A 27,209-nucleotide genomic window follows, 5' to 3' on the forward strand; every position below is an offset into this window, starting at 1 on the left:
AAGAGCGTCGATACGCCACAGCAGCCTCGCGAGACCACAGAGTGGGTTTTTAGTCGGACACGGGACGCCCCCTGCGGGATGCACGCGCACTACGAATTCTGCTGAGGAGTCTGCGTCCAGTGCATTCGTCTGATTCGGCAAAAATAACGATAATAAATAAATTGCACTTCTGGGCTGCACGTAACCAGAGAGCCTCTCAGCGGTCGTTTAACTTGTTTTGATGGCTGAATTCAGTCCATTTCACCCCCTCCGCCCCCCACCCACCCCGACCCCACCCACCTCTTGCATGGTTTAAATGTGCTAATCTCTCACAGACAAAATGGTTGGTAACCAACGACGAGGAAGCAGAGGATATCACAGATGCCAATACCGACGCAATAAGACAAATCGACCCTTGTGTACACCACCTAGATTGAGCTGTACAGGTTTAAACAGCGAAGCGTTGACATCTATACAGTGCACGACACCGCCGACTCGCACGCACACAACACGTCACGGGGGGCCCCTAGCAGGACGGGGGGCCCCGCAGGACGCGCCTAGTCACTAGAAGAAAAGCTATCCGACTTCAATAGTAAGCCACTTTTGGTACAATTGCAAAAAAGATATCACAGGTTTTTATGTGGGTTTTTTCCGCGTTTTTTCTTTTTTGTGTTTCTATAAACAATGTTCGTTAATCTACACTAAAGGAAAAAAGCAAAAAACTGAAGAACAACATAACTAGAAAAAGGGAATTTCTACGATGCACACCATAACTATTGTAACAGTAAAGCTAGTGTAAGTGTTATTTTGGAAATATTCCGCTGCCCTGTCAACAATCACACAAAAAAAACTAAAACGAAAAACATTTTATAAACCAAAACATTAGAACATCTATTTCTCTATGAGCATAACTTATGTTGGAAAATGTTTTGTGTATTTTGCTTCCAAACAAAACATGAGGATATTTTTGTCGTAACATTCAGGTTTCTCCGATAGTGGACAAGCATCTTGTCATGTTTAATTGGTGTTCTGCTTCCGGAATAACACCGTTTAAAAACGCTGATCATTTGAAACATTTCCAACCTACCATTAATATGCAAGTCCTCTTTGTATTTTTCAGTGCATACGTATATTATTGCATCTACCTGCCATATTGTCTCCAACAGGTTCATGAAAGTCTGTCGTAAAACAGAAACTAATGCCAAAGTTGCAAGCATCTCTTCAGATTCACAGATAACAAACAAAATCACAAATTCGACAGATACTTTGCTAGTTTTGGGTTAGTCAGGCTGTTCGAGAGACATCTGTAGCATCGCTAATATTTTTGAGACGACGATTTCTGAGACTCGAGTGGCCGACGTGAGTCAGTGCATCATAACAAGTACAACGTTTCTTCCGATGTGTTAAAGCACATCCTGCCGTTCCATGATGTTTAACAATGGCCCAGATGGGCTGCCGAACGCCTCCAGCTGGACCCAAACCCATTAATAATGGAGTTCATAGATCAATCTCAGTCCTGCAATCCAGAATTAAATTCTGATGTACTAATTCAAAAAAAAGGTATTAAAAACGTTCTACATCATACATTTATGGAAATGTAAATCCAATTAAACCCCTATTGGAGGACTTATAGCTCATCATATTTCATATAACATCCAATGTAAGAAGAAGAGATCTTCTCCCCAGGTAATTTAAACAGTATTTTTTTTTGTCAGTACAATAATACGGTGAAACCCATCATCATGACACTACTACCAACGACAACCAGTTAAAAAGCCATCATAATGACACCATAACTAACTATAACTAGTTAAACATCTGTTGAGGCTATACCCGACACAAACAGCAGCCTCAGCACGTGTTAATGTCGAAGACAACGCTAACCGCTAGCCCCCCGGGGGAGGCTACGTCCACGCTACGATGCACTGACTCCTGCCAACACCCGCCGCCGCCGCCGGCCCACCCCTCTCCCTCCCTCTCTCTCTCTCTCTCTCTCTCCCTCCCCCCACACCCCCTGCGCCCCGATACTACGACCTGGCCTCCGCCTTGGACTTGATGATGGTGATGACGCTGGTGGCCCCCACCTTTCCGCTGATGACGGTCGACATGGGGCCCCGGGCCCCGCCCGCCGCCTGCTGCTGCTGCTGCGTGGCGGGGCTGCGCGCCACAGTCCTGGCGAAGCTCTGCAGCGCCTCGTACTTGGAGCGCAGCGCCTCCAGCTCGGCGCGCATGCTGGCGTTCTCCGAGGCCAGCTTGTCCACCTCCTGCTGCAGCAGCGCCTTCTGCCGCTCCAGCTCCTCCTTCTGCGTGACGCGCTTCACGCGGCAGGACGCCGCGTAGCCGCGGTTCTTGAGCGTGCGCCGCCGCTGCTTCAGCTGCAGGATCTCCTCCTTGGTGAGGCCGCGCAGGTGCTGGTTCAGCTCCCGCACCGACATGCTCACCAGCTCGTCGTCCGTCAGCGTGGTGCCATTCTCGCCGGGCTCCCGCTTCACCTGTGGGGGCGTGGCGTGGCGGGTGGGTGGGTGGTGGCACACACACACACGCACACACACACACACACACACGTGAATGCAAACACACACACACGTGCACGCACATGCAAACACACACACGCACGTGAATGCAAACACACACACACGGGCACGCACATGCAAACACACACACACACACACACACACACACACGTGTGCACACACACACACACACACACACACACACATACACACAGTTTAGGGTTGAGCATCCTAATGTCGGCCCCTCATGTCTCCGCATGACCGTGGAGGTGTGGAGCGTTCTCTGCAGGGTGGGAGGTGGGTGGGTGGGTGCTTTACCTTCAGGGCTTTATTTCCCTTGTTTGCAGTAGTCATGCCCCGAGAGCAGGTTTTAAAAACACGCTGCCGTCTGGTCTGTGGACGACAAAAGGACAAATGTAAAAAAGCAAAAAAAAATACATAGAGCGCATTCAAAACTAGGAGCCACGCAGCAGTAATCTTCTCTTGTTCTACTCCAAATTCAAAGAATAACCGATTTCGGAGAGAGAGAGAGAGCGAGAGAGAGCGAGAGAGAGCGAGGGAGAATGCGACGCCGTCTGGTAAACTGGGTCAAGGACTCAAGACATCCTCCCAGGTTCGTGCAACTGTTGTACGCGCGCCATGGCTGTCGCATGAGGTCAGCGGCCATTACCCACCCCCCCTCCCCACCCCACCCCATTTATCAGAGACCCCAAAATAGCTCTGGTGGCAGTCTGCCCCCCAGTGCAGCTCCGGTTAGGAGTGGGGGTGGGTGGGGCGGGGGGGTGGGGGGCGGGGGGGGGGGAGGATCACGTTACACAGACCAGTAAGCTTTGAATCAGGGAGAGGCAGGAACCTAAAACGCTGGCTGGCGTGATGCAGAGAAGGGCGCACACGGGCGTGACCGGCGAGGCCGGCAGCCTTCTGCGACTGAAGCAGTTCACCAACATCTCTCCTGGAAAACAACCGAAGACGACCCTGTTGCGCTTCCTTCTAGCAGCCCTTTTTTCCCCTCTCTCTCTCTCTCTCTCTCTCTCTCTCTCTCTCTCTCTCTCTCTCTCTCTCTCTCTCTCTCTCTCTCTCTCTCTCTCTCTCTCTCTCTCTCTCTCTCTCTCTCTCTCTCTCTCTCTCTCTCTCTCTCTCTCTCCCCCGCCCCCCCTATCAAAGAAGAGGAACCTCAGAAGGACGCTGGGTACTTCTAACGCCTCGTTTCCACCGAGCGGAGCGACTCGGTTCAGTGTGGCTCGGTCCGCTTACGCCGGCGTTTCCACAGCCAAGAGTCAGGCAGGGTCCCCAAAATAAGCGCGCTGTGCCTCTCTCAGCCGCTTCTATTTCCGGTACTCCTCCGTTCGGGTACCGAGCCGAGGAGTACCGAAAGGGATCCCGAAAAGGTAGAGCTACACACACACACACACACACACCGTCCGTTGCTTGGTCGACAGAATCGTCGCCTTCCCTGCTGCGACAGGGGGATGAAAACAAACAAACACAGTACCCGCGGAGGTATTTCTGGACTACTACTCCGCCGTGCTTGGTGATGTAGCCTCCCGAGTACACATAGAGGCATTCGGAGAGCATTGATTCGCGCCGGGGATCAATGAGGCGACGGTCGCGTCTTTATGTACAGACGACCTCGTTTAGGACCGAGGGACCGAGTATCAACTATAACTCACGTTTTCCTTAACCTCCGCGCGGTTTGACCCACTGCGGCACCGAATAAGAGGCCGATATCACTGCTTTAATCATGACCGAAACAAACGCTGACAACATGCGTTCTGGCTGAGAGATGGGCCGACAGCTTAGTGGAAAGTGAAGACATACAAAAGACGAATAAATGGGGTGCACTGCCTCTTCAAAGTGTATTAACCCCCCCCCTCCCCCTCCCACACACACACACACATACACAGAGGAAGTGCTGTGTCAGCAACGCCGCCACGCACCACAGCAGTCCCAACACATTGCCTCTGTAAGCTGAATTACACCGTGTGTGTGTGTGTGTGTGTGTGTGTGTGTGTGTGTGTGTGTAATAAACGAACGCCTTAGGATCCTCTCAGCACCAAAACATAAACAATCCGTTCTCTATTCACTGAGCAGGTACTTCTCCTCCGGAGCGACCTGCAGTGACCTGAGATGCAGGTCATCAGGCTTTTAGGGCATCTTGCTCAAGGACGCCTACAGGCCGGTCGGGAATCGAACCCGGGGACCCCACGATGCGAGCTGAACCCCCCTCGCTGCTCGGTAGGGGGGTCCGAGCCGACCTATACCGCGACTAACGAGTCTTGGTTCTTTATCAGCCAGCGCACGCCGTGATGCGTGACGGCCAGACCACAGGTGACTCTCCCCCATCCCCCCCTCCCGAAGTGTACGGTGACGGCCGAGGACATCGCCATGGCAACGTGGAAGGGGGCTGCAGGTGCGGGCGCGGGCCGACCCTGGGCCACGCGGGGCAGAGACTTGTTAAGAGTGACCCGATTACCACTCCATCGCATAGCGTGGAGTGGGGGCGGGGGGGGGGGCGGCACACGGTGGCTCAGGTTGTGACTAGGGGTGTAAATTGGAGCCTTCGTGAGCCTTCATTGAGCCAACGATTCGATTACTTTTTCAATACGTCAGAATTCCATACGATTCGATTCGATACTCAATATTCAATATATTTAATATATTATATATATATTATTAATCTATTAATATGATATCTATCAAATAAATCAACAAAAAATTGTATAATTTACCTTTTATTGAGAATACAGAAACAGTATTCTGTACACACTTTAGTGCTTACTGTGGAGGTCTAGTATGGCAATTAGCCTATTCACTGTAAAAATAAAAAATAAAAATTATAATAATCTTTTTTTATAATCGATACTCTGGCGGACGAATCGATGCATCGAATCGTCGGCTGTATAATCGGTTAATCGATACAAATCGATTCATATTTCCACCCCTTGCTGTGACTTGCATCAGTGATGCTGCGGTCCATCCCAAACAGCCCTCTGGACCCTCTCTCTCTCGCACGCCCCTCCGCATCGAGGGGCGTGCGAGAGAGAGAGGGTCCAGAGGGCTGTTCGGGATGGCCCAGCCCCACACAACCCAAAAACACCAGCGCCCTTCCTTCACAGGACCCATCCTTCGTGCTGGCTTTTCTTCTTTGTCGTATTATTTATATTGTCATCTCCTCCGTTTCCCCCCCCGCCCCCCGGGGCTATGAATAGCAGGGCTGACCGTAACACCGTGCGTTAAACCCGGGCTGTTGTGTCTGCTCGGTGGTGGCTGTGACTCATTTCCACTGTTTTCCAGTTTCCAGTAAAGCATTTGGACCACAGATTGCAGAGCATAATGGGATAATGGTGCGGGAGATGATGCACTGACACAGGACAAATAGACAGGAAACAACTCCGCTAATAGCCACCGGGGCGGGGGGGGGGGGGGGGGGGGGGTGGGGGGGAGAAAATAGCCCAGCCAGCACCACCACCGCCGCCGCCGCCGCCGCCGCCCACGACCACAACACGCTCTGTTGAGCCACTGCCGTGCCGGTGCCCACCAGCGGCAGCGGCAGCAGCAGCCCCCACACCGTCCACCGTACGGCTGCCTGGTGGGAGACATGAGGAGGGAGGACGGCTGTGATCCAGGCTGGAGGGTACTGGTCCATGTCGGGGGGGGGGCTAGGAGGGACACAGAGGCAGGCACGGCCTGTGGTGTGGAGCGTGGAGGGAGGAAGAGGAGGAGGAGGAGGAGGAGGAGGAGGAGGAGGAGGAGGAGGAGGAGGAGGGCGGTAACCTTATTCAGCTCTCTGCATCCCGGCGTGCCGACAGATGACTGCCGTTCATTGACAGGGGATGACAAGCACAACAGGGGCACGGGCACGGGCGCGGGCGCGCACACACACACACACACACACGCACACACACAACACACACACACACAGCTGCTCCCACTGGCAAGCAGGCAGCCGACCTCATCATCTCACACACACACACAGACACATACACAGTTGTAGACACACACACACACACACACACACACACATAAATAAACACACACACACACATAAATAAACACACACACACACACACACACACACAAATACATAAACGCACCCCGTCGCAGACAGACTCAGTGAAAGAAAACACGCAGAAACACACACGGACACATGCACCCACGCACAACCCACTTTGTCCCCAATAGCCAGCCAGACCGTGCTCCGGCACCAGTAGCGGTGGCCGCTAGTAGTAGTAGTAGTAAGAGCAGAGGCAGCTATAGGAGCAGCGAGTGCCCTTGCACACTCGACAGCTTCACCCTTGAAATAGGAAATAAATAACTAAACAAACTGCCACACCAGAGGTCAGAGTGTGCCGCTTACTCCTCCCTGGGCGGACAAACACCTTTCCCCCCCCTGCTAACAAGCCCTGGTTCTGTGAGTGTGTGGGGGCCCCCAGGCAGAGTGGGTGGGTGGGCAGGGGCCGGAGCTGGGGCCGGGGAGAGGGAGGGACGGAGCCCGCTGACGGGTCTCTGGTTAGGCGCGCGGTGGAACTCCCGGTTTGCTCTATGAATTTTCGCCTCCGCGAACGAAACGCTGACCGCTGATCAGAGTGGGACGGCGGTGAGAGAGCAGAGACGTCCCGCCCCCCCAGGAAACAGAAGAAGGAAACGCTCGGGGAACAGGTGAAGGATAGGAGGAGAAATTGAGAAAGAGAGAGAGAGAGAGAGAGTGAGAGAAGGGGGGGGGGGGGTGGGGTGTGAGTAACACTGAGAGAACAGCCTTGTGAAAAATGCCTGCTCGACACATTCGGAAGGGCTTGAGAACAGGTTGAAAGAGAAGAAAAACACCTGATCTCAGCACGGGCCCTGAACCAAGGTGCCAATTAGAGCGCCGTGAAGTCGAACTAACGCGACGAGAGCAACGCGGACAACTTTCAAAATGCTCTCCGTGTTCATCTGGATCTCGGCTCCAAAACACCACCACCACCACCACCACCACCACCCCCCCCCCCCCACAGGGCACACAGGGTCCACAGGGGAGGGGGACACCATTAGGCGGGGGTCTCTGGGTATGAGGTTGCCGGAGAGCACCGCGCCATGCGCTCCCCTCGTGATTATTTACTGTTGTACCGACACCACCACCACCACCACCACCAACACATCCACCACCACCACCTTCCTGGGTAGGAGATGGAGACGGTGGAGGTGTGTGGTTGATGAGAGACACAGAGAGAACAGAGAGGAACAGAGATGCTTAGTACAGGGGTGTGTTCGTACAAAGATAAACCCAGCACCCCCCCCACCCCTTCTTCCTTCCTCCATGACTACCAGGACATGGAGGTACGGGGAGGGGGAGGAAGGGGAGGAAGGATCTGGAACGGACTGCATGCGAGACGCTCTGTGTTGTTTCGCAGGCCGGCACCACTTGACAGCAGGGTAACAAGATTAGCAGGAGCATGAGAGCACCAACACCCAAACCCAAAAACAAGCACACCCAAACACACACCCACGCACACACACGCCCAAACACACGCACTCTACAATTCACATTATAGCCCTGCCCAATATCTGGTCTCCGAATGCAGAAAACATGTACGGGAGGAGGGGGGGGGGAGACAGACAGGTGGCACAGGGCTTTACAGCACCACAAAAGTAACACAGACAAACAGACACACAGACACACACACACACACAAACAGTACCATAACTCCACTCCAGCTCTTTGCAGGGAAAACACACTTAACTTGTCACTGCCAATTGCAGAGGAGAGGGCGGTAATGAAGGAATACCGAACCGGGCAGGGGAGGTGAACACTGATGTGAACAGGCACAGCGCGAGCACGCCACGCCGGCAGGACGCTGCCCCGGCTGAATGCTGAGTACGGCCGGCCCCAGAGTCACGGGCCGTCGTACCGCCGCCGTACAGAAATACGAGGGACGTGGATGATGCATGCAGTGAGGGTACGTTTTCCGATGACAGCGTTGGACTAAGGGCGGGGGAAATCATTTTAGAAGCGCTTTTTTTTGTCTTGTTTGTGTCTGTTCTCTTGACAGCAATCAATGAATCAAATGCTCTGACGAAAAAAAAAAAATGAAAATCTGGTGTCTACCTTCTTACATCACTCCGCTTCGTGGACTCATTGCGCGTGACCGGAGTCTTCCACAAGGCTATGGCTAGACCCACCGCTTAAGCTAGAGAGCTTTAGCACTAGAGCTTTAGCATTAGCACTTGTTTCGGAGGGAGTGGCCGTCGGAGGCCGGCCTTAAGGGAGGGATTTTTTTGCGGTTGGATACTTTCAGAATCTCGCTGACTCCGGCTGGGCTCCTCAGATTGCCTACCCCAGCTTTAAAACCTCCAAAGGGTTTAACGTCCCGGTTAGTCGGGGCAGCGGCTCATCGTCTCGGGGGCCGTGGACACTGCGGTGTGTGGACTTTGTTCTTTCATCGTGTTGTGTCTCTCTCTCGTGTCCTCATCCACTTGAGTATGAAAGGCGGACGACGGAACTATGTTTTGTCTAGGAAAATGGCGGTGATTCAGATTAGGACGCTTAATCATCAGGTCGATAAGGACAAGAGCGAGGAGAAAGTCAATAGCGTCGCCCACCTTCGCTTTGCGCTCAGAAAGGACTCGCCGTCCTTCCCTGTTAACCGCTCTCTATATACTTTCCCGCCCAAAATCAGGCGAGCTGAAGGCCCGCCCCCGACTCCCCCGTCCGTTCCCCTGCTATAGACTCCCGATGGTTCACGCGTGGCCGGGCCCCACGCGGTCTGACCCCCGCGCTCCATCACGCTCCCTCATTACTCACGGGGCCAAGTGGAAAAGAAAATAACACGCAGATATTCAGACCTAATCATCCCTGCACTTCAGTGGAGTCAAGTCCATTATCAGCCACATCGCTTGTGTCTGGGAGGTAGGGCAGCAAAGGGGGAGGGGAGGGGAGGGGAGGGGAGGGGGGGGGGGATGCATTTAAAGGCAAATTAAAATTCTGGTACCTGATGGATCAGGAAGTGGGAATAGTGGAATAGAGGGGGGTGGGGGAGGGAGGGGGGAACGTATGTGTGGAGCATGCAATGTGTCGGCTCGGCTGTGTGTGTGTGTGTGTGTGTGTGTGTGTGTGTGTGTGTGTGTGTGTGTGTGTGTGTGTGTGAGAGAGAGAGAGACAGACAGTGAGGGTGCACGCCAGGGAGAAGAGAAGCTATTAACTACTAAGTATTCAGAGCGTGAAATAAGAGTGACGAAAAGAGGCAGGGGGAAGAGAGGAGAGGAAAAAAAAAAACACACACATTCAGCCTTCAACTGCAACTCAACTTGAGAGGCGATGTTGTGCCCGGGTTTCAGCGGCGCCGTCAAACGGAGCGGGGGAACAGAGACAGGCCCCGCTCATGACACGCGTCATAACGCAACGTATTGTCTCAGCGCACAGCTGCTAGACGGGCGAGTCCGACTTGGCAGGTGGAAAACTGTTTAGAAGCTCCGGTAAAGCACGGAAGAGAGTGGCTTCACGAGGGGAAAAGGGACACGTGTCTACCGGAAATGTGGAATATATATTTGGTCCGTGTTTACTTTGCTTTTGTGCTTTTCTGTTCTTGAAAGTTGTTTTTGTTTGGTATAGATTTCAACGTGAATAATGGAAAAGATAAGACATTTCTGCGTCATTAGTGCGACAGCGTGACACATCGCGCAGGACATCTGAAAACGCACCCACTTAATGCAGCCTGTAGGCCTACTGCTATGCATTTTATTTATAGGCCTATTTGCGATTCATGGATAGCGTCCAGTTGTTTTTCCAAATAAACAACAGTAGAGTGGGCTAAACACTGGAGCTTCTAATCGTGTAAAGCCAATTTTGTAAATGCACTTGTTCCCCGATTGCTCCTCATCTGAAAAAAAAAAACCCTTTCAACGAGGAGTCCATTTCCTAAGGACGGCGGCTCGCTGGAATGAGTGCTGCTGTGTTAATCGAAGCAGTGGGCAGGCAGGGACGCAGATAGGCTCCACTGGCCTTCCACACGATCCGCCTGGAGGACTTCATTAAAAGGGAATAGAGACGGCTCTGGATGCATCAGCACCGCACCGGGGCTGTAGACAACCCACACACACATGGGCTTAACCTCCAGGAGGTTAACTCAACCGCCTGCGTGCATCAACCGTTGACCCCAGCGTGTGGATGGAGGGTGTGGGTCAAACTACGGCCGTGCTCTCCGTCCGCCACACCATTGATGTTACCCGTGCATTCAGACCTTTTGGTTTTAAAAATACAATAATTATCTGACCGTTTCACACCAAGTAACAAATAGCCGGTATCTTTTTATAGTATTGACAGAGTTGAGCATGTGGACAAACTGAATGGGAAGATGCTGTGCTGTTTATTTACTGAAAATGATTCTCTTCCCTTTATTGCTTCTTTAGTCTTGCGGTGCTCCGCTGAATACCATAAACAGTAGGCTATAAGCTTGTGAAGGTGGCCACGCACTAACGTAGGTCGAACCCAGCATGCTGTGACCTCTGTCAAAGTCACATGACACACTCAGTAAATACACATTGATGCAGGGAACTAAAGCCAAGCAACAGCCCCATGCGGTCATGTATATGAGCCACAAGTTTTCTGTGTGTGTGTGTGTGTGTGTGTGTGTGTGTGTGTGTGTGTGTGTGTGTGTGTGTGTGTGTGTGTGTGTGTGTGTGTGTGCGTGTGTGGCATCAATTAACAACCAACTAGCGATAGCCATGTCTGCATCACTTGATGGCCTCGAAGCAAATTCACGTCGTCGTCTGACCCGCCCCGCTTCGCTTCGCCTCGCCGTAGACAACGAAACCGACCGAGACGTAACAGTTGCGTCAAACAAGCAAGATAAACAATTGAAAAAAAAAACATCGAAGTACCATGTCTGCGTGTTTGAGCGCAAACCTCACAGACGTTGGTTTCGAATGCCATGCCGTAGCCTACGTTCGTTCTCAACCGCCTTCCCGTGAACAAAAACGTAATCTCACGAGGACGGGACGAGCAACAAACTAAACTCAAACATGAGAAGGAGCAGAAGAATATAGCAACCACAACAAACTGCTTTATTTGGCAGCGTCCTCATGAAAGCGTCACTCGGGGTAAGGGTGCAGCAGCAGACACTGCAATGCTAAGCAATCCTAATGTGCGCTCTCTCTCTCTCTCTCTCTCTCTCTCTCTCTCTCTCTCTCTCTCTCTCTCTCTCTCTCTCTCTCTCTCTCTCTCTCTCTCTCCTTGCAGCCGGTTTCATCACCAACATTTCCTCGTCATTGAAAGAGAGAAAAAAAAAAAAAAAAAGAATATACTAGCCTATATTGATCTTTTTTTCCCTCCCCTCCCCTCCCCTCGCTTGCTTTGCTTCTCCCCCCCCCCCCCCCCCCCCCCCCACCCGCCCTACCCAACCAACCCCCCCCCGCGGCAGCTTAAGCAGCACTTTTGTGAACAAACCCCACTCATGTTCCAATCTTGCGGCGGTTAATTGTCCTGAATAAGCATAACTACTCCCCAATACGGCGCGACCGGGTAGCCGGACGGGGACCACACTACACATTGTGGCGTGTGTATGTGTGCGTGCGAGTGTGTGTGTGTGTGTGTGTGTGTGTGTGTGTGTGTGTGTGTGTGTGTGTGTGTGTGTGTGTGTGTGTGTGTGTGTGTGTGCGCGCACACGCGTGTTCTTGCCTGGTGTTTCATCAACAATCCCATATCCTCTCCTTACTCCTCCACGAAGGCGTGCAAGAGGAGACATGCTGCCCATCACACGCAATACCGCCGAGGCCTGGGGAGGAGTGGCTGCCTATGGGGTTGAAGCCTTCTTTTTTTATATCTGCGTTATCCGGCTCCATACCAGTGACCGTAAATCCCAACGCTGATCTCCACCACACCCTGCATCTAGCCTCACACCACCACCACCACCACCACCACCACCACCACCACCACCCTAACCCTCCTCCTTAACCACCACCCCTCCTCTCTCCAAGAGACCCTCATCTATTCTCGTTACCTGCAGCGGAAAAAAAGGCAAAGACGGGCACGGCATTACGCTTTGTTGCAAAGCCGGGCTTGTGATGCTGTGAGGCTGGACGGCCTGCCAGCCCAACCGGCCTGGATTCCCTCGCCTGTGTGAAAACGGATGATGAAACCAGATGAGTATCAGCGCAAGAGGAGGAGACTGTGCTCTGTTGTTATCCCCGCTGATAAAACTTAAAGTCTCTTCAGAGGGCGTTTCTTTTAAAAAAAATCGAGCACACGTTTTTCCAATGGATAAATCACATGACCCTAAACGTGCATTCTAAAGAGCCCTGGTCCGTATTAACACCATGTCCGATATAAACACCATGCCCATCTTGCAAGGGGGAAATAAATGGCATCTGTTGTAACCATCGTAACCATACAAGAAAATAACGGCGGTTGTTATTCAATCATAGTTCATCATCATAGTCTCATAAGTTCAACACGTAGGCTATATGACACACGGCTGAAACACTTTGGTTTTTACCATCACACACACCATGCATGTGTGGAGACAGTGATTTATCCTCTGGAACATAAGTCCATCTGTAACAATTTCTAAAAGACGAAAATACTGCGTATAACGCATTATTATAATCAAGGGATGTCACATCGCAAGTGACTAGTCAGCACTGTGTGCGCGAGAGACACCCTGACAGCGAGGAGACGCGATGTAAACGCGCGGGGTGAATGCTGAGGAAGCGGATAAATGTGTGATAGTCATCACTCGACGCTCATAACTTGACATCCATTGGGCTTTCGAATCCATATCACGTCAATTCCGCTCGCAGATTAGGGTAGAGTGGAGGGGGGATGGGGGGGTGGGGACGGGGGGACGGAACACAGATGCTTATCCACCGCGCAGACCTTTTGTCCGGTGGTGCTGATGCTGTGTTTCGGGGGTGAATTCTCCAAACGTCTGAACACATCGCTCCTGTAGTGATTCAGCATGGTGGAGGAAACCGCTCCGTGTTTTTGCATGCACGATACAGCACAACAACAAATGCCAATTAACGATATGACGCTATGTCGGTTCGTCTCAGCGCTGGTCCATTGTTGTGCGTTTCAGGAGCGGCTCAACGAATCGCCGCTCCAGGTGAACCCCCCCCCCCCCCCCCCCCAACCCTCCCCACCAAAAAAAAAAAAAAACAACGCCGCTGTCGAATTGAGGATTTGTAATCATCTGTTGTAAAATAAGCCATCCTCACACGCATTTGAAACCTCCCACGAAATCCGACCTGTCCATATCATCAATCACACACACACACACACACACACACACACACACACACACCCTTGATAAATGTCATGAGAAATTCGGAAACCAACCTGGCGGTCTTCCTAGAGCGATGAAGCAGCAGGTTTGAGCAGCTCTGGATGATGTGTGTGAGTTGCCAGCCCAGAGACCACCGAACCAAGCACTCCGGGCACGCCGACTTATCAAAATGGCAATCTTACTACACGCGAGTCGCACATTGCACGCGCCGACACGACCCTCCACGTTCAAATAGATATCGCTCCTCGTGAGATTCGGCCAGAAGCTCCCCGTGCAGCACAAAACAAGCGCGGGAGGAAAATCCCTGCGCTCAGCGTCTTGCGATATAACATGACACTGTCGTGATATTCAGAAGAAACGTCGTCATTTTTTTTTAAAACGAACACAATTCACGTGTTTTGCATTGTCTTTCACAGAACGCATACACAGTCAGTGGATACACTGGCTGTATATAACCCAGCCGAAACAGTCAGTGGATACACTGGCTGTATATAACCCAGCCGAAACAGTCAGTGGATACACTGGCTGTATATAACCCAGCCGAAACAGGCGGTGGATACTGGCTGTATAACCCAGCCGTTAACAGGCGGTGGATACTGGCTGTATAACCGCGCCGGAAAAGGCGGTAGAATACTGGCTGTGTAACCCAGTCGTAACAGGCGGTGGATACGCTGGCTGCCGCCTGCCATTTCAGCGTGGTAACATGAACATCACAAGCTAACTCGCGCTAGCCACGGCCAGCACCGGCAGAGCGAGTCCTCTCCTCGCGCTTGCCGGAGGGGCGTTATAGGACGGCTAGCCGCGGCCAGGAACCGGCCGCGCGAAGGAGAGGAGAGGAGGTTCTCGCGCCTGTCAGTGCCGAGGCCAGCGCGAAAACCTTCCTCACGCTGGCCTCGGCACTGACAGACAGCGAGCTGCCCCTCTCCTCCCGCTGCTTGGGTTGCTGGTGGTGGCCGCGAGGAGCCAGCGCGGAGGAGGGCTCGCGCCTGTCAGTGGCGACTCCCGAGGTAAAGGCGTGCACGCTCAGCATAACATCACAAATGTCAAACGATTCCACGTTACACACACACACGCACACGCACGCACACACACACACACCTCACCTCGGTCGGGTCGCGGGTGGCGGGTCTGCGGTGATGCGTCCTAAATGATGATCACGCATTAAACATCAGGTCTTTAAATTGGGTCTGCTGCCCGAGAAGTAGACTCGAGCCACCGCTGGTGGAGCGCTCCTTGTTGATTCTCCTTTCCCCCCTTGTGTTGGAGCCAGGCGTCATGATGTTTGGTCACGTGTCTCCATTCATGAGTGATATTTTTCCACACGGGAAGACATTAAAAAGTCACCTAATATGGGGCCCAGCTTGACAAATTGTGACAGAGTAATCGCCCCGTGTTTGTTTACATGGGTTCAATGCGTGTTGAGAACCTTTTTTTTCCGAGGGGAAGACACCCGTCCCACGACGGTTAATAAAGTAAAAAATAAAGAAATACCAAGATGTTGTCTCCGTGTTTATTCTCATATCAACCGTAAAACATTGCGATACAAAATAAGAAATGAAATGCGTTATGTGAACGCAGGGAACTGAATGAGAGTATGACCGGAATGTGTAAATGTGACACTTGGCATTTCCTCAGACCGCGGGCACGGTGAACGCTATCTGGACATGCCCATGTAAGCCTTAAGCTATAAATAGAAACAAGTCAGCAAAATCCATTGTCTTAGGTGCTAGAGAGGGTGCTATAATTAATGTGTAGCGTTATATATATATATATATATATATATATACACACACACACACACACACACACACACACACACACACACTGCCGGTATATAAGTCTGTACAATTATTATTGTATTTTAAAACCAAAGGTCCAAATGAAAATTCAATGGTATTTTGAATGAATAAAAATACATAAATCCAACATTTTATTCCAGTTTGCAGTACAATGAAGGCAACAAATCAGTCTGTTGCATATTCTCACACACTCATTATAACCATATCATTATCTTTAGGCAATGAAGGCAATGTTCTGCCTCCCTGAGCCAAGTGGTCAAAAGTTTTAACAGGTGACATTTAACGACTGTATTCTGCATTTCGCCCCAACGTTATAACGCCAGCTTTGACCTGTACGATGAGTCCTATGAAAGGGACACACACACACACACACACACCCCAGTCGGAGGGGAAGGGGCCCGGTTCACTTCTTTGACCTTGGGTGGCTCTGGGTGAAGATACTGATGCGGCCGGCACGGCCGGGCCCCCCAGACATGCTCACGCCGGGCTGCTGCAGAACCTTGTCCAGGGTGGTCTTCTTTATGGCCGCCGGGGAAATCTGCTCCTGGTCCGCCAAGAACTGCAGCTCCCTGGTTTATTTGGGCCGAGAGGGGCCACAGTACGTTTAATTATTATAACCGGATAATACGAGGTATTTCTTAAAATAGATGCGTCAATTAACGGAACAAGCTAGTTTGTGTATCTGGCGCCATCTTGTGGCTAACCGCGGCGTATAAATACTAAGAATAGATGTTCGGCCACAACGATTAACAATAACACTCCAATTCTGAACAATTTATACACAAACACGAACTATGAATAGATCTATTTTTTTTTTTTTTACCTTGTCCTAATACACGACGCCTCAACGGCGTTGATGAGGAGACTTCTGAAGCCGCCGCTCTCCATGACGTGCAGCGCGTGGATGGTGGCGCCCCCTGGTGAGCACACGTTGTCCTTCAGCTGACCGGGATGCTGCTCCGAGTCCAGCAACATTTTGGCGGCTCCCTTAAAATGAGCAATGATTCATAAAATCATACATCAAAAAATAGATTGTCAAACATAAAATGATGATGATGCAAAAAGGAGCTTACAATTCTAACATTCACAACAAAACTGTTGCAGTCCACTAAATAGTTTAAAGTAGCGCAGGTACAATCAAATCATCCCAATAGGACATCTTCTATGACTGGACCTTAGTTACTTTAAAACCTTCTTTTTTTTCCCACATTCATTTTCATAAACACAAACGCAAATGAAAACGCTGACAACCAGCCCAGTGCTGTGACGCAACACAATAACGCAACACAAAAGAGGCTGTCCTTACCAGCAGGGCCTGGGCGGCGAGGCGCACGGCCAGTCTCCTGGGCAGACCCATCTTCACCCCACCGTCTGAGAGGGCGTCCACTGCCAAGAACGCCTACAGGGAGACACAACACACACACCATTGACCCCTCTAGTGACACAGCTTGAAATGAGGAGGAAATCCCTAAAAGGCAGCTGGGAGATTTCTACACGCAGGGTGTACGCAACAAAAACAGTTTGACATACTGCACTCAGGGCGAAACTTATAGGGTGCCAATGGCAAATAAAAATATATATGAGAAACACGCCAGCCAAAAGGGGTATTAGGCTCCTCAACTCATGGTAGACATCAGCTGAGAGAAGAGCGTATGTTTGCCACATCCCCGGTTGCTGCTGCACCTTATTGCTGCTTTTTATTGTTTGTTTGGTTTGCAATGTCTCTTGGTGTCCATGTGTAATGTACGCATGGGTGTCTGTCTAGCCAAGTGCACATTTCATACACAAGGCAGACCCAATATGCTTCACATATAAACATGTCATACAATAAATTATAACAGGGTTTCGAAGAATCCATAAAAGACATATGCAAACAGGATCTAAAAGAATGCACGAAAGACTGTCGAGACCGTCTCAGATCTCCAGGAAGTTTATTCCAGCTGTGTTGCTGCATAGTAGCTGAATCCTGCTTTTCCGTGTTTTTGTTTTGACTCCGGGAACAGTGAGCTGACCGGTCCCTGTTGATCTTAAACCTCTGGAGGGTTCAAATAGCGGAAAGCATTTCAGGGATATGCTTTAGCGATCTTAAAACGTCTGGTGATTTATAGGTGAGCAGCGGTACTTTGAAATCACTCCAGACATACCAGGAGAATGTGCATTGGATTTAAGAACTGCCGTAATGTGCTTAAATCTGTGGGTCTCATGGCTTACTTTCAGTCTCTCATCTTTGGCTATCATCTCAGTTTCGTCTATATTTAGTTGTAGGAAAGTCCGCCACATTCGGGCCTTGGCCTGCTTAATGCACTGACACAGCAGATCTATCTGCACTGGCAGGCGCGAGTCCTGGCCGTGGCTAGCCGTCCGAACGCCCCTCCGGCAAGCGCGAGGAGAGGGCTTTGCCGATGCTGGCCGTGGCTAGCGCGATCGTCAGCTGGTGATTAGGGCTAGATGGATGTGTGTGTAGTCGGCGTTGGTAGAGGTATGTAGAGGTAGAACAAGGATGGTCCTAGGATTGAACCTTTGACGACTCATCGTCACGTTAGTTCGTTCAGTTACGTAGTTACAAATGGAGACAAAGTAGCTCCCGTCTCGCAGATATGACCTGAATCCGTTTCAGAATACCAGAAAGCCCAACCCAGTTTTCCAATCTGTCCGAAAGTATTGAGTGGTCACCAGTGTCGAGTGCAGCACTGAGGTCCAATGGCATCAATATTGAAAGGTTGCCAGAGTCTATATTAAGACAAATATCATTTACAACTTTAATAAGAGCAGCGTGGGGGCAATGAAGGGGGTTGAGGGGTTGCTGAAAGCTTTCTCTATCATTTTCCTTATGAAGGGCAGATTTTATAGCAGTCTGTAGTTGTGAATGATAGAAGCATCCAGGCTCCGCTGTTTTAAAAGGGGGTTTAATGACTGCATTTTCCAAGCAAGTTTGGAAGTGAGAGTGAGAGTGGAGAGAGTGCCAGTTGTCTTGTGGTTTTGATAGACTGTATGAGGATTTATAGATGTACGGACAGTACATTTGGGACAGATTGCCTACCGACCCGAATGGTCTCGAAACGTGCCGAAACTGTTGGGCGAAACAATAATCTGCATGGATACGAAACACATTGAGTCACATGAGAGTAGGGATAATAAGTAATTTTTCATGGTCGAATAATCAGTGGGTGGTATGAACGAATAATCGATTATTCGATGTGTGCCGACATTCACAAAGGCAGCCATGGATCATCGGCAAGAAATCACTTAATATCTTAAACGCAAAAAAACTAACTTTAACAGTGATCAGTGTTTGTGTTGTATGCATATATATATTAATATTTATGCTTGTGTATTGTGTGTATTGTTTTTCTGTACATGATTAATAATAATAAAAAAAAAACGAATAGTGCTACAGAACCAACATTAGTTCCGTCCGTTAATTAAGGGAAAAAATTAAAAAAATAAATTAAAGTGAAGGGAAAAAATGTTAACGGTCCAAATGTAAAAAATAAAATAAAAATAAAAAGTCGACTTTGACCCTCGGGGAACGAATAATCAAATATTCTGACCCATCCCTACATGAGAGGTCAACCCCAAAAATGTGCCGACGGATCGGCGAGCGGGCGACGGCCGGGACGAAACCACCAGACTCACGTAGGCGGGGCCACTGCCGCTGAGCCCCGTGACGGCGTCGATGAGGTCCTCCTCCACCTCCGCGCAGAAGCCCACGCTGGCCATCAGCTGCTCCAGCAGCGCGCCGTCCTCCACCTGGGCGTGGGTGCCCGTGGCGTACACCGTGGCGCCCTCCCGCACCACCACCGGCGTGTTGGTCATGCAGCGCATCACCTTGGGCTCGCTGCGGTACTGGCTCAGCTTCTGGACGGGGGAGGAGAGAGAGAGAGAGAGCGTTGAAGAGAGTGTACCTAAACGTCAGTCAGGGGGGGGGGGACGGGGGGGGGTGGGGGGGGGGGACACTTCTCTGCTGCTTCCCGTTTAGTCTTTACAGTGAGTTTCTTTAGATACGTTAAAGAGCAGAAAGAGGGTGTTTGAGGAAGCTTGCACAAGGATGCCAGAAGGTGGGCTTGTGGGGGGGGGGGAAATGATTGTGACCCAAACATCAGCTTCCCCACACACGGTTTAACCGCATAATAATCACCCCAATCGCAGCCGTTTCAGTTGGGTAAATAAAAGCAATCAGGGAAGACAAAAAGGGATCCCCAACTCTGGGGAAGACTAGCCCCCCCCTACTGGTCTTCTCTGCTGCTTCCCGTTTAGTCTTTACGGTACACAGTAGAGATGCTCCGATACCATTTTTTCCTTCCCGATACCGATTACGATTCCTGAACTTGAGTATCGGCACAATTCCGATACTGGTATACTATACCAGTACGATACTCTAGCACAGAGTACTGTACAGTACAGAGTTTCTTTGGTTCATTAAAGAGCAGAAATGGGGTGTTCTAGGCAGCAAGAATGCCAAAATGTAGGCCCAATTTTCAGAAAATGATTGTGACCCAAGCTTGCATCAACTTCCCCCCACACTTTTTAACCGCATCAAAATCCCCCCAAAAGCAAATCTAACTAACAGTCGTTGTTCGCTCGGGTAAACAAAGCAATCACGGAAACCAGAAAGGGATCCCCCAACTCTGGGAAACACTAGCCCCCCTACTGATGGTGTGTTTGGCGCCAATCAACGCTAAAAAAACGACATGAATGTCAATTGACTGCTGCCGTGGAAAAGCGCCTTTTAATGACATCCAGTCTCCCGTAACGTGTCTAACAATTTCACAGCTCGCAGCATGCCTGTTCGCAGGAACCTGAAAAGCAGGTGTTGGAATTGTGGAGACAGGAAAGGCAGAGCGGAGATCCTTAAGCTTGTTTAAGCTTGTGACTGTTCTGCCTTGGGGCGCTGCGCAGAGAAAGAATCCTGAGCATGGCTGTACTAAAACTCATGGCAAAGAATTGCATCAGATCATTGCCTCAATTCATAGCAGTGAATGGAGTGTTTCACCTCATGTAATCCAACCCAAACCGCACACCCAATACACTTTATTTTATATATACCGTTTTTTTTTTTGCCTTACCTTTGCACTATTCAGAATTATTTCTGCACTATTTAGAATTTATTTCTTGTAAATATTACTTATTATACCCAATTTTCTCCTTATTGCACCGTTGGTCAGAGACAAACAATTTATATTGCTCTATTTGTCTGGCACATATTCCGGAATTGACAATAAAGCAGACTTTTTTGACTCTGACTTTAGTGAGCGATTTGATTTGCACTTGAACTTGCCTTTTCGATGGAACTTATGGTGACACCGGCCGCACAGGACACAATGAGGTGCCGCTCTTCGATCTCCGGTCCGATCTCGTCCAGAACGAACGGGATGATGTGGGGCTTCACGGCCAGGAAGAGCACATCACTTTTGCTAACGGTCTCCTTGTTGCTGGTGGTTAAGTTCACACCCAGTTTCTGTGGAAATCATGGGACATAAACTGTTTATTATTTCAGTGTATATTACAACAAAAATACATGAGACTAAATGTCAGCTCAAGTCCACGAAAACTAGTGAGGCATTAAATGCGGAATGAGACCCTTCATATTATTCATAAAATAAACAAATAGGCCTATATCTCCCGTATCGATGTGAATAAATGTTTACCCTTAGACCATGCACTGTGGGGAGGTCTGTGTCTGGGGAGCTGGCGGTGATCTTGTGCGTAGCAAGTACACCTTTGAAGTAAATGAACATCACACAAGGACAGTCAGTGAAAGGAATAGGCCAACGAACAGGCTACGATGTTGACGTGTCAAGTACGGTCTACTCCAACAAAACGTGTCAACTTACCTGCGGCAGAGAGACCTCTCACCAGCGCATGGGTCAGCTGACCCGCACCTATGAATCCCACACTCATCCTCCTGTACAAGGATATCAAACCATAGTAAGCGTGGAGGGACAACAACACAAACACACCACGGAAGCACACATGCGTAGTGGTGCGTTTGTGTTAACTTGCCGACTAGAATCTACTAGTCGGACAACATTACTTCCTATTTGCTCAAGGATGCAGCTCTTTGACGTGCAGCTATAGGAGACAAACAGTATGCATACCGGAGTTTTAAAGTGATTTATATATCTAAAGACTTACGTATATTTCACCGGATGGGGACTTATAGCGTCACTTTAAGGCACCAACTTGTGCTTACACAACAAGGTCAACGTGGACATTTGTCAGCGCGTTTATTGTGTCAAGAAATATTTTGACTGACGCGAGTCCTCAGTGTTGCCAGATCGGATATGCCCTTTCCAGCTTAACCAGGCTCCAACCCGCCCACAACGTATATTGCCAGAAAAGTATCCCAGTTGGACGGTTTCCCGCAATCTGGCAACACTGCCGGATTACTAAAGCAAATGTGTGTGTCGTACTTTGACACGCAGTCAGTTAGGCCAATCTGAGCTGATGGGCGGGTCTTTGTAACGCTGGAGCTCTGCAACAGTTCGTGCTGTCCCTGTATGTATCGACGACTGATACTTTACGAGCATAAATAAAGTAAACCCTGAGTTTTAGTAAGGCTATTTTATTAGAGTTTTTTATATTTAGATTTAATATTAGGACTACTGTAGTCAGGATTTCTGATGTAAGAATTTTCATTCTTTCATCTTCATTATTTTGTTCTTTAACCTAGGCCTACTATGTCTTAGTCAAATATGTCAAACCGAATTATAACCATCCACAACTAAGTAATTATAATATGACATTCTGACATGTATAACACATACATTTATCATTATGTGTCAATAGAACATGTGGAGAAACAACATGTTTTGGTTTATTTTTTTACTACAGTTTTTGTACACAAAAATCATCATGAACATTTAAATGCGTTTTATTATTCATTTTCAATTATTCAAGCTGTATCTTCTTGTCGCTGTAAGGTTAAAATACAAAATAACTAACATTTAAATGATGACAGTGAACGCAACAGAAAATAATTTGTATGGTAGCCAAATGTCACCAACAATATACCAGTGGTCTAGTTATATCTTCCATCATGCCCTGCTTATAATATAAATAATATACACTTCAAGATGCAGTAAAAATTAAGCATATCTGTAACAAAGCTGTCCAGAGAGAGAGAGAGAGACAGAGAGAGGGAGAGAGAGAAGTCTCCATGTTGTTTCAGACCATCTCGAGTCTGTGTGACAGGAGTTGCAGTAGTATGCTGAGGGTGATAATCCTCACTGTCCTCTGTGGACGACTCACAGCCAGACCCCTCGGGCCTTCCAAGGACACTGCAGGACATGGGGAAAGTCCCTCTGTAGGCAGCACACAGCAGGCCCGTCACATATGACACTGTTAAAGCGTGGCAGCATATACGTTTAAAGGGGCTGTAGGTAAGATGTAAGAGCTATTATTTGAAAAGACACCATTCATTCGTCAACCATTAATGAGTGAAATGCTCTGTGTATTGATAATATCTGTTTAGAGTTGACTGCGTCTGCCTCTGTATGAGCCCATTGAGGATTTAGACCGCCCCCGTCTCAATTTGTTCCAATCAAGGCAACTCTTCCCTGATTGGTTTGGGGAATCCATCTTGTCTGTCAATCAGAGGTGCGTGAATGCGACGCTTCCCAATGGCGGCCAATCGTAGTGAGGGAGGAATCGGCGAGAGAGAGTTGTTTTGTTTCACAATCTTGCTCTGTTCTGCTCTTTTCTGCTCTCTCTCTCTCTCTTGACAACTCTTAAATCATACCTACACACCTTTAATAATAATTGTAACAATGATGTGGAACACTTGGAAATAGGAATAAAGAGTATCACATACAAAGTGCTGCAGGGTTGTCTTTCTAAAGTGATCTTCGTAGTGACTTGATCTGCCTAGAGAGCGTCCCGCATCTGCCTGTGAGTCTGTGTATCTTTTTCTTCTTCTTCTTCTCCTTCTTCTTCTTCTTCCGAAGTCAAGGACCCCCGCCCTCGAGCGGGTCTCCCTGCACAGGTCCTCAGACCACAGAGTTGGACACGAAGCGGATCCTCTGCGAGTACACCAGGTCCACAAAGTACAGCACCATGTTGACGTTGGTGAACACGGCCACCACCAGCTTGCTGTCCCAGGGGCACACCCCGCGCGGGCAGTCCTCGGGCCGGGCGCTGACGCCGTACTTCTGGTCGAAGCTGAAGATGGGCCAGACGAGCGCCGTGCTCAGGTACAGGATGACGGCGAAGAAGGTGTAGACGACCACGAAGCGGTCGAAGGGGAAGGGCAGGGCGGCCGTCCTGCCGGACACCGTCAGCGCCACCACCACCAGGGTGAGGGTGAAGCACAGGCTGTACACCACCACGCAGTACTGCGTGGCCTCGTACTGCCAGTACCCCTCGTCGTTGGCCAGCGCGCCGAAGATGATGCACGCCACGTAGCCCTGCACCACCTTCAGCAGGCCCGACACCGTGGCCATGTAGCCCACCACCGCGCCGGGCTTGGCGCGGGTCAGCAGCACCTCGGCGCCGTACGGGAAGCAGCAGAGGCCCGAGCACACGGTGACGGCGATGCGGTAGCCCCAGGCAGCGCAGTCGCCCTCCGGGCACTCGCTGTCCAGGAAGTAGACGGGGTAGACCACGGTGGCGGTGATGTACATGAGCGTGGCCAGCATGGCGAAGGCCACCGTGAAGTTGTCCCAGGAGATGGGCATGCAGCTGTGCAGCCGCGTGACGTCCAGGGCGAACACCACCAGGGTGACGGCGAAGCAGAAGCACCACACGAACATGCAGAAGACGCCGTAGCTGGCGCTGAAGCCGGCGCCGTGCGACACCAGCGCCATGATGCTGCAGCCCAGGAACAGCTGGCACATGCGGGCGGCGCCCAGCGGGGATAGGACCGCCGCCTTGTTCAGGTAGTGTCCGCCTTGGTGGTCCATGGCCTCTGCAGCAGTCCGTCCGCTGGGGGACCGTGCGCCGTGGGTTTCCTCGAGGGGGGAGGCCTCGTTCTCCGGTCCGGGAGGGCTTGTGGCCTGCTCCTCTCCCTCTGCAGAGACCTCGCCCTTTCCCCAGTCGCCGTTTATAGATGGGCCTTAATTACAAATGTCAGTAAAAGATTTTTCCTCTGTGTGCTTTGTAATTACCGCGGTGTGCCGGAGCTCGAATTACATCCAGCCGCTGTGAGGTGACGTTGTGTAGGGCAGACAAAAGCAGAAGATATTTGTTGAATTCATAAAAGAAAAAGAAAAAATATACAAAGACAATTGTAAAATGTCGTCAGCTGGACCAGATCTATTTGTATTTTAATCAAAGGCTTGGTTTACCCAGTTATTATTCTTCGAAACAAACTATATGTTCATAGAAGATATTGCTGTCCACCTAAGCATGGCTTAGAAAACACAAAGGCATATTACCCCAGCCTGGTCCTTTCTACACAGCAAGCATACGGCAAAGCCTGAAATGGTATTCTCGCTCTGCAGTCTTTGGGTCTTCCGTTTCTCCGTATCTCCCCCCAGTTCAGGTTAGGCTTTGTCCAGAGAGCGGCAGGCCATGTCCTACGTTGAGACGCTTCTCCCAACATCAACAACAGGCCCTGGCCTTCAGACTGAGCGGTCCGGGGTCCGGTGTCAGTCAACTCCCAGAGGATCCGTCTTCTGTCCAGCTGAAAGCCCCCTGCGCCGAAAGCCCCTCAAGCCCCTCAAGCCGGCTTCACCTGTCGTCCACTCTCTCTCTCTCTCTCTCTCTCTCTCTCTCTCTCTCTCTCTCTGCCGTCTCTGCCTTCCTCGGTTTGATCTGCCAGTTCTCGCGACTCAAGTCCTGCGCTCTGCTCCGCTGTGAGTCGACGTGCACTCCAGAACTTTTCCTAGGGGTGGTTCCCGAAATGAAAGGTTGTGCTCCACCCAAGGTCCGGAGGCCACACCATGCTCTATAAATAGGGGGTCTATGCTCCACACATGGGGTGGGGTGGAAGCCAAAATGCCCGCCTCGGCAACTGGGCAGCCGGGCGGTAGGCCCAAACGTGACAAGGGTAAGGGGGGGTGAGGGGGTCGTATTTCTAGAGGGGAGTGGAAGGTAGGGGGCCTGGAGACTGAGAGTTGTAGCTCTTCCAAGGCCAAGCTGCTTCTTGTTCACTGTTATGATAGACAGGGTATGATGTCTGTTAATATCCAAAATGATACACTATTTTATGCCCGTCATGGGGATTAGGAGGTGAGGAAATGTACTGCTGGAAGACGCTTTTAGATTTAATTACTGTCTACATTTTACAGATGTATAGGAGGGTAGACTTTAGTGGTGCACCTTCATTAAAGCAGTGATGGTGGGTTTTGTAGCTGGCTTGCTTTTTTATGCTAAATATATAGGTTAAATTCTTATATATAGAATTATAGATATTCATGTTTTGGTATAATGGTAAATGACAACACAACACAAAATATTATCTTGAAATATATCTGTAATTGGTCTTTTTCCTTAAAGTCTGATACAAAGACATGCAATCAACACAAAAAGAAAATAAAACAGTAATATATTTACAATTTACAAAGAATCACTTCTTTGTGAAAATAGCACTTATAAATATGATTTACATAACAAAATAAATATGTAAATTACTAATGTAGCTTGAGTTTTTCTTTCTGTTAAAAAAATATGTTACAGAACAAAATTACAATTAGTAATACCTTTCCTTGTCTCGTGTGATGTAAAATAAAGGTCCTTTAAAAACAGCATTTATAAGACAGCAATACACACATACAACGTCTTTATATTAAAAAGTGATTCTATTGTCAAATAAACGATGGAAGTTATATAGTAAACACATAACATGACCTATACAAATACTCCAAAACATTATACACAATATTTGTCTCCCTTTGAATGCACTTGGTTCTGAGAAATGCTGGACTTCTGAGGTGACCTCGTCTTGAAATCACGTTCTGACACAAACACATATCCTTGGCGTGGGTTTTGACTGGTCTTCTCTTCTGGTTATGCCACAGTGGTGTTCATAATTACACAGATTAAAAAAAGGTATAAAATCACGAATCATTTCACCCAGTTTTCTCTATCCTTTCTAACAAAGTTGTTTTCATAAATTAATACATTTAGCGAAAAATGGTATGTGTGTCAATGAATGTTGTGCGTTGAATTTGTTCATTTGGTCTAATAATTCATCTCTGTGCCAATGCCTGCATTATTTCCTTTAAGTACTCATAGCTTATGAGTAATGAGTTGTGTTATCTAACTCCTTAAAGAGACCTGTGTTTTTATCATTTATTTTTCTTCCTCACTCTGTGAACATGAAGGTATATTTTCTTGCAAAAACAATGTGTGTTGTGCGTTTTAAACCGTGACTCAGGCCCCGGGTGGGAGGGTCTAAGGTGAATCCAACTATAGAAGACGACAAGAACATATATCCTGACAAACGCTTGACTGAGCGACTACACAAAACACATAACGTCACTGTCGTAGCTTACCGTGTAAAAAAAAAAAAAAAAGATCAAATATACGTCAAATAAATCAAAACCGACCGAAAAAAACAAGCATATCAACGAGCATCCTTAAAACTGGATTACATTTGAGATATATAAATATATATTTATTTTCCGTTTTAACCAAAACATAAATTAAGAGGAGAGTTAGCAAGCCTTGTGTAGGCTTGTTGTCCTTGGAACCGGTCACCAGCACTGGGTTGTGGAAAT

General features: G+C 49.3%; 2 protein-coding genes across 3 annotated transcripts; both read right to left on the bottom strand.

Annotated features, from left to right (window-relative positions):
• Nucleotides 1–2,006: 2,006 nt before the first annotated feature.
• Nucleotides 2,007–14,896, bottom strand: LOC311353402 (transcription factor MafK-like; the record flags this gene model as incomplete). Of its 2 annotated transcripts, none has more annotated exons than XM_084473307.1 (3): nucleotides 14,854–14,896; nucleotides 2,811–2,885; nucleotides 2,007–2,471 (listed from the first exon to the last, which is right to left on the bottom strand). In XM_084473307.1, exons 2-3 carry the CDS (start codon nucleotides 2,844–2,846, stop codon nucleotides 2,007–2,009), a joined length of 501 nt encoding a protein of 166 aa, XP_084329433.1. In that variant the 5' UTR covers nucleotides 2,847–2,885; nucleotides 14,854–14,896. The 2 variants fall into 2 exon arrangements, with proteins under 2 accessions (XP_084329433.1, XP_084329434.1); XM_084473308.1 differs by lacking the exon at nucleotides 14,854–14,896 and adding an exon at nucleotides 13,804–13,835.
• A 373-nt stretch (nucleotides 14,897–15,269) lies between these two features.
• On the bottom strand, nucleotides 15,270–24,915 carry LOC311364571 (pyrroline-5-carboxylate reductase 1, mitochondrial-like). The gene is given in 9 exon segments (XM_084484333.1): nucleotides 15,270–16,118; nucleotides 16,373–16,536; nucleotides 16,856–16,948; nucleotides 19,186–19,407; nucleotides 20,828–21,007; nucleotides 21,198–21,268; nucleotides 21,384–21,454; nucleotides 23,778–23,797; nucleotides 23,799–24,915. Coding segments are annotated over 9 exon segments (1,638 nt in total). The 5' UTR covers nucleotides 24,450–24,915; the 3' UTR covers nucleotides 15,270–15,952.
• Nucleotides 24,916–27,209: the final 2,294 nt, after the last annotated feature.

This window comes from Micromesistius poutassou (genome assembly GCF_964030765.1).
Source record: "Micromesistius poutassou genome assembly, chromosome: 1".
Classification (NCBI taxonomy): Eukaryota; Metazoa; Chordata; class Actinopteri; order Gadiformes; family Gadidae; genus Micromesistius; species Micromesistius poutassou.